At 33.8% G+C, this 7685-nt stretch overlaps 1 protein-coding gene across 1 annotated transcript; it reads left to right on the top strand.

Annotated features, from left to right (window-relative positions):
- Window positions 1-4311: 4311 nt before the first annotated feature.
- Window positions 4312-7286, top strand: LOC117916964 (subtilisin-like protease SBT4.4). The gene is made up of 9 exons (XM_034833205.1): window positions 4312-4400; window positions 4488-4579; window positions 4662-4908; window positions 5031-5523; window positions 5669-5769; window positions 5907-6110; window positions 6243-6354; window positions 6443-6650; window positions 6745-7286. Exons 3-9 carry the CDS (start codon window positions 4664-4666, stop codon window positions 7284-7286), a joined length of 1905 nt encoding a protein of 634 aa, XP_034689096.1. The 5' UTR covers window positions 4312-4400; window positions 4488-4579; window positions 4662-4663.
- Window positions 7287-7685: the final 399 nt, after the last annotated feature.

The following is a 7685-nucleotide window of genomic DNA, read 5'->3' as shown; positions in this document are numbered from 1 at the left end:
TTTGTTAGTAGACCTAGCTTTCTTTTCTTTATTATATTTTTTTAGCGGGTTCTATTCTTTGCTCTATTTTTTTCTTATGTTTCATGTTTTTTTTTGGGCATTTCCTTCAAAGTCTTCCTTATATATATAAAATGTTGTACGCACAAATTTCGTGAAAGTCTAGCAATGTAAGCAAAACAATAGAAAAATATGCGAAACAATTTTTTTTTATTAAAATTAATAATTATAGGGGTACAATCTTTGTGGTAATATTATTTTACAAAAGAATATTTCCCTTTGATTATTTCACCTTGATCACAATTTGAAAGACGATGATGAAAATGTTTTTATTTTTATTTTGGAGGTCAATAGGGCCATAAGTGGCTTGTTCTCAAATGAACTTGTTGAAAGACAGATTGCATGTGTAACACTTTTTAATTTCTAAGATTTGCAAGGAGATTTTGTGAAACCTTTTTTTCTTTGTAAAACCTCTTTTCTTGTGTAGAGTTGTTTTTCCGATTTGAAGAGGTCCCCTCATTGAAGTAAGTCACTCTTATTTATAGGTGAAATTAAGAAATTAAATTTTAGAATTCCTCAAGATTTAGTTGCTTAATTCAAAGAATTTGGTTCTTTGATTTTAGCAACTTGTCTTCTTCATTAAGGAAATTTGCCAACAAGAGAATATTTATTTTTAATTCTCTTTTGACTTTAATTGGAAGATATGATTTTATTTGTAAGACCAAATTTTGTAGCCTTCCAAATTTTGCCATGTGTCACATTTTGAATATATGCCACATGTCAAATGTGTGTGTGACTTAATCACTTGTTGAGCCCAAATTTAGTTGAATTGGGAAGCTATAATTTTGAAGACCAATTTAGTGATAATTTAATTCACTAAAAATTTTGAGGTCTACAAATGCCCTTACTTCAAGACAAATCATGTACATGTCTTCCATGTCTATGATGTGGGTCTTGAAGTTTAACCTTCCTATTTCTTTGATTTTTTTTTTCTTTTTCAAAGAAATATTTTAATAGGAAGTTTCATTTTTCAAAAATGTATTTTTCTCACTTTTCCTAAACACTATTTTATTTCCTTTCTTTTTTTCTACTTGGTATCAAAGGAAGATCTTATGTTAACAGGAAATTTTTTTAATTTGAACATCTACTTTCCTTCCATTTTTTTTAATTTTATTTTTATATTAAGAGGACAATAGTTTGAAAACCTCATCTCAAACTCTCAGAGAAAAATCTTTTACCTTTGGTGGATATTCAAACTTGTAAGTCTTATTTCATTTTTTCTTTAGATTTATGTTGTAAAGCTTAGAGTATGGAGATCATGTTATGGAGCAACAATGGAGTGTTGTGGGGGACGTGGAGCAATGATGGTAGATACGTTGGGAACCCTGGATTACTTCATTCCCATGCCTTAGATTTCATAGGGTGCATGCATCTATCCCTAGGATTTTTTAGATCTAATGCAATGGAAAATAATGGCTTCAAAAACTAATATTGATATCACAGAAATCATAGATCTAGAGATTTGAAACTCATACTTGTGATATGGATGTTCCCAGATCAAAATTCATTCGTTGAAAAACATGCCTTGTGCACATCTCGTCCAATTCCCATGCACACGTCCTGTGCATCTCTTGTGCGTTATAGCCCTGCATCCAAGGAGGTCTCGTACACCCAAGATCTTCTGCCTTGGCACTCCAAAGTGTGGGCCTTGGAATAAAGGAGGCTATGACTTTTTCTTTTTTTGGAGGTGGAAGACAACTCTCACCAAAAGTCATTAGAAAACCCTAAACTTTAAAGGGGTATTTATAGGATTGCCCATTGGGCTTAAGTCACTTAAGCCCATCAAGGCTTGGATTACTTAATCTAGCCCAATACTGGTTCTAATTGATTAGTTAACTACATAGAGCCATTTAATTAATCAGTTAGCCCAAACTAGAGACCTTGTTTATTATCTCCTGTGCAACCTTTAAGCCCAAACTAGAGCTTGAAGGGGTGCTACCTTTATTGTACCTTTTCGATGGTAGCCTGACTTCGAACTTAGACTCGGGTTTTTCAAAGACATATTTTTCCAAAAACAAGGAGTCATTTTTAAAAGGGTTTTATTTCTTATTTTATTTTATTTTTTTAAATAAAAATAAGTGGTTATAAAAATCAGTTTTTCATAAAGAAAACTAGTCTCGCTATAGAGTGGGGATGCACGTGAAAAATACGAGTCTACAGTCTTGTGAATATGTTAATTAATTTAATTAAATTTTTATTGTGAATATTCAACATTTATAAGAAAGTCGCATTAGAACTTTGCCTATAAAAGCCTTACATCCCCTTAGTTTTATATTTATAATTTTGAATTTGCTTCCCATTTCCTTTTACTTCCTTTCAACCTGTGCCTTCAAAGAGCTTCCTTCAGATTGATAAACAAACTACCATACTAGAGGTCAATCCATTGCTACTGCCTCTCTCTTGCTCTCCTGAGATTGATCCTTTGTTGCCCTTTAGATCTACTTCTCTCTTGCACGGCTACATCCATTATTATAGTGCTCACACTGCTGTTGCCATTCTTCCGAGGTTGCACCTACCAGTGCTGCATTCATTGTACTCTAGGCTTGCTCTTATAGAACATGTCTTGCACTCCATACCTTGCTCATATCTAGTGTTGCATCAAGGTTGAAACCTCAAGGAGGGTGGATCTACTTTAATGATAGTGCATTGTCACACCTCAGCCAATCAATTCGATAAGTACCCTTTCTTTATTTGTTTTGTTTCTTATTTGTTTGTTTTGGCCTAGGTCAAATTTGCTTATTTATTTGACCCTTGAACCAATAGCAAATGAATTTTACATGAAACTACTAGTATTTTTCCATGATGTGTTATCTTATAAATTTATCAAATTAATAATTTAGTTTATTGGCTTCGAGTCAGAACTGGTAAAAAATATTATTCAATCAAAGTTATTAATTTATCGAGATTTTATCATATTATCGGTCATGCATACTAATGACCCAAACATCATTTTTTTTTTAATCTCGTTAATCAAATAATCCAAAGCCTTAAAGAATAATTAATTCTTTCATTATCACTATTTTTATGAACACCAAATAATCAAGGGTAGGGTTTTGCTTAGTTTTAGGTTTTAAATTTTGTTCATTTGGCACTTTGGTCTAGAGAGAATTTTAAATTTATTTTTTCCTTTTTATGTTTTGCTAATTAATAACCCTTTTATTTATTTATTTATTTATTCTATGTTTGCTTGATATTTATTCCACGTTACTAGCTACCGTGAATTAAACCATGCATGATATGAATGAATCAATTGAAAACGTGAAAGAGGATGCATGACTAATATGAAAGAAGGACAAAGTTTAAAAGCTTAACGTGAGATAGCCACTGATCAGCCACCACAAGGTGAAGATGTTTTAGGTAACAACTTTTATGGGAATATTCTTTGTAAAAGAATCCGTCTATTGAAACTAGACAAAGAAATAAATTATTTCTATATTAAATAAAGGGAGGAATTGTTGTAAATTCGTTCAAGTTGAAGAGAGAAAAGTATCAAAATATTCCTTACATATGTTAATGTTTTAATTTTATTTTTCCTTTTCGTTATGTTTGGTTTTCGGAAAATTTGAGGGAAAGAAAGAAAATAGAGAGGAAAAAAAAAGAAACAAATTTTTTATTTTTTATTTATTTTTATGCTATTTGAAATCCATTTCTTTTACTTTAATTCATCGATATAAAGATTAAATAATTTGAAAATGCATAAATTTTTAGTAGTTTTAATTATATTTGATTTTTTTATTATGTTTCCATAGGAAAATCAAATATAAGAAAAACAGTTTTCTTAACATTTTTGTTTTCTTTCCTTAGTAGTTTCGAACATAACCCAACTGACCATATATGTCAATAGTATATATAGAAATTCTGATTTATCCCAAACAGGAAAAGAAAAAAAAAAACTTCATATATATATATATAACCTAGCTGGAGTTGGGGTAGTGAAAATAACAGCACTATTACAATTCAAAGAATTCAACCATGGCTGGGTTCTCTTTTCTTCAACATGTTTGCTTCATTGTTTTTATTTTCATAATCATCTTCCAAGGTGGTGCTGCTGATGAAGAAAGCAAGGCCAGTCATATTTTTGTGGTTTTACAGTCATTCTTCTGATTTTATTTTGCTTTGTATTTTGGAATGGGACAGGCACCATATTAGCCCTTACATAAGACCTTTTAATTTATGACATTTCTTCTTATTTTCTTAAGCACTGGACATATAGATGGATTAAATAACACTTAGATCTTGATTTTTATGCAGGTTTACATAGCGTATCTTGGATCCCTTCGTGAAGGGGAATCCTCACCATTGTCCCAACACCTTAGCATTCTTGAAACTGCTCTTGATGGAAGGTAAATTTTACATATCGACCATTTGGTATTAAAATAACAATTGCCATGTAAGTACCTTTAATTCTAATCTTATTTTGTGCTTTCTAGTTCTTCAAAAGACTCCTTGTTAAGAAGCTATAAAAGGAGTTTCAATGGATTTGCAGCTCAGCTCACGGAAAAACAAAGAGAAAGAGTGGCTAGTACTTAATGCAAAATCCTTGCTTAATTAGGAGGAATATATATATGTATATATATTTTAATGATGTTTTATATGTTATGCAGGCATGGAGGGAGTGGTGTCTATTTTCCCAAATAGACTTCTCCAACTTCACACAACAAGGTCTTGGGAATTCATGGGATTGTCTGAAACCGTTAAACGGAATCCCACTGTTGAGAGTGATACTATTATAGGTGTTATTGACTCTGGAATCTGGCCTGAATCACAAAGCTTTAGTGATGAAGGTTTTAGTTCAATTCCAAAAAAATGGAAAGGTGTTTGTCAAGGCGGCAAAAATTTCACTTGCAACAAGTTAGCTTCTTAATTATATTATTGTCTTTATTTGATTAAATTCAAACCTCATCTTTCCAGGGGCCCCTTTGGTGTCTGTTATTGAACTAGTCTTTGGTTTTGTTACAACTTGATTTTTACAGGAAGGTAATTGGAGCTCGAACATACATTTATGATGATTCTGCAAGGGACCCTATCGGTCATGGAACCCACACAGCCTCCACAGCAGCTGGCAACAAAGTAGAAGATGTGAGCTTTTTTGAGCTGGCACAAGGAAATGCAAGAGGAGGGGTTCCTTCTGCAAGAATAGCTGTGTACAAAGTTTGTTCTGAATACGGATGCCAGAGTGCAGATATCTTGGCTGCCTTCGACGATGCCATTTCTGATGGGGTTGACATCATTACCGTATCATTAGGACCCGCTTCTGGAGCCACTCCTTTGGATGCAGACCCCATAGCAATTGGTGCTTTTCATGCTATGGTGAAAGGTATTTTAACATTGAATTCTGCAGGAAATAGTGGTCCATCATCAGGTTCAGTCGGAAGCGTTGCTCCATGGATGGTCAGTGTAGCTGCAAGCACCACTGACCGTGCATTTGTTACCAAGGTTGTTCTTGGGGATGGAAAAATAATAAATGTATGTATTCTCAATTCCACTTCAATTTGATCTTTTAACCATTAATATATATATACATAAGGGTTGATGTTCTTGATATGTCTTACATAATCTTAGTTAAGCTTCTTACCATTTGAATTCTACAATATTTTCTGTATGTATATAGGGTCGTTCAATTAATACTTTTGCGTTGAATGGAACCAAGTTTCCCCTTGTATATGGGAAAGTTCTTCCAAATTCTAGTGTTTGTCATAACAATCCTGCCCTGTAAGTTCTGCTCTCCAAGTCCAATGAACCTTGAACTTGCTTCAAAAAGAAAGTATATAAGATTGATGAAATTATTGTGATAGTTGAGGGATTTGAAGAAAATATATGAAACTGATGGAATCATTGATGAATTTCAGGGATTGTGATGTACCCTGTCTACAGAAAATTATAGCAAACGGAAATATTTTACTGTGTAGAAGCCCTGTAGTAAATGTGGCTCTAGGTTTTGGAGCCCGTGGCGTAATCAGACGAGAAGACGGTCGTTCTATATTCCCCTTGCCTGTATCAGACTTAGGGGAACGAGAATTTGCAATGGTTGAGGCCTACGCCAATTCCACCGAGTGAGGATATTAACATTGAAATACCTATTTTAATTGTTCCTGTGAAGTACCAGTTTGTCCGTTGGTTTATGATTATTCCATCATCTTTCATTGAAAAAGAAATACAATTCTAAGATTCTTAGTAATCTACAGAAAAGCAGAAGCGGACATATTGAAAAGTGAGTCCATCAAAGATCTTTCTGCGCCCATGCTGGCTTCATTTTCATCACGAGGGCCAAGCAATATCATAGCTGAGATTATAAAGGTACACCCAAGTTCACATCTAGAGCCTGTCATAGTTTTTGTTTCATTTCATGTTTTTATTTACTGGGTTCTCTTAAATATTGTTGCAGCCAGATATAAGTGCTCCCGGAGTAAATATCTTGGCGGCATTTTCCCCAATTGTTCCAATTATGAAGTACGACAAGAGGAGAGCTAAATACAGTATGCTATCAGGAACGTCCATGTCTTGCCCCCATGCTGCTGGAGCTGCTGCTTACGTTAAGACTTTCCACCCAGACTGGTCTCCTTCCGCCATCCGATCTGCTCTTATGACTACTGGTAAAAGGGGTCCCAGCTAGCTTTGTTGAGATTGTTTGAAAAATAAAAAATAAATCTTAAATATGCTCTAAGCTTACGAATTTCTTATTTATAGCCTGGCCCATGAATGCTACTGCAAATCCAGCTGCTGAATTTGGCTATGGATCTGGGCATATTAATCCAGCGCAAGCCATAGATCCTGGTCTGGTTTATGAAGCCTTTAAGGATGACTACACAAAGATGATGTGCGGAATGGGCTATGACACAAGGACAGTAAGGCTCATATCAGGTGACAACACTACCACTTGTACTACAGGTGTTACTGAAGGTGCCGTAAAGGATCTCAACTATCCTTCCATGGCATCTCCAGCTGACCAACACAAGCCTTTTAACATTAGTTTTCTGAGAACAGTTACCAATGTTGGCCAGGCCAATTCTACTTACCAAGCAAAGATCACTGCAGATCCTCTCATGAAAGTCCAAGTAAATCCTAACGTTCTCTCCTTCACCTCATTAAATGAGAAAAAATCTTTAGTGGTAACGGTTTCAGGAGAAGCATTGGATAAACAACCAAAGGTATCTGCATCGCTGGTGTGGACCGATGGCACTCATAGTGTGAGGAGTCCCATTGTTATCTACCAACTTTCCTCAACATGAGGAGTTAACTATTTGGCCTCTCAGGGATTTTGCATGTTTTCCTTGTATTTTGATTTAAACAGATGATTAACTTATTCATGGATGAAGTCATTTTATACTTTGTGTCTATCTAATTTTTATGATTAATGCAACCAATTTTGTGCCCAACAGATTTACTCCAGAAGATCCTAAAAATTTAAAATGAGATACTAAAATAATTCATGAAAATATCATATGAAAATATTGATTATTTGATTTTATGGAAAGGTGGAAATTAAAAACAAAGAAAAATCATGACTAACAAGTAATAAAAATAAAATAAAATTGAATAGAACTTAAAAAAATGATAAAAATAGGTAATAATACATATATTAAATTAGGTTTTGAAAAAAAACAAAATATAAATATATGATATAGTAA

This window comes from Vitis riparia, chromosome 6 (genome assembly GCF_004353265.1).
Source record: "Vitis riparia cultivar Riparia Gloire de Montpellier isolate 1030 chromosome 6, EGFV_Vit.rip_1.0, whole genome shotgun sequence".
In the NCBI taxonomy this organism is placed as follows: Eukaryota; Viridiplantae; Streptophyta; class Magnoliopsida; order Vitales; family Vitaceae; genus Vitis; species Vitis riparia.
The sequence above is the reverse complement of the archived record's forward strand: the minus strand, read 5'-3'. Positions and strand labels throughout refer to the sequence as shown.

Bases quoted from the DNA above. Each gene is read 5' to 3' on its own strand.
- LOC117916964 (XM_034833205.1), top strand. From the start codon at position 4,664: ATGGAGGGAGTGGTGTCTATTTTCCCAAATAGACTTCTCCAACTTCAC. The intron at 4,909-5,030 runs GTTAGCTTCTTA...TGATTTTTACAG, and splicing joins AAAAATTTCACTTGCAACAA to GAAGGTAATTGGAGCTCGAA. The intron at 6,651-6,744 runs GTAAAAGGGGTC...TCTTATTTATAG, and splicing joins ATCTGCTCTTATGACTACTG to CCTGGCCCATGAATGCTACT.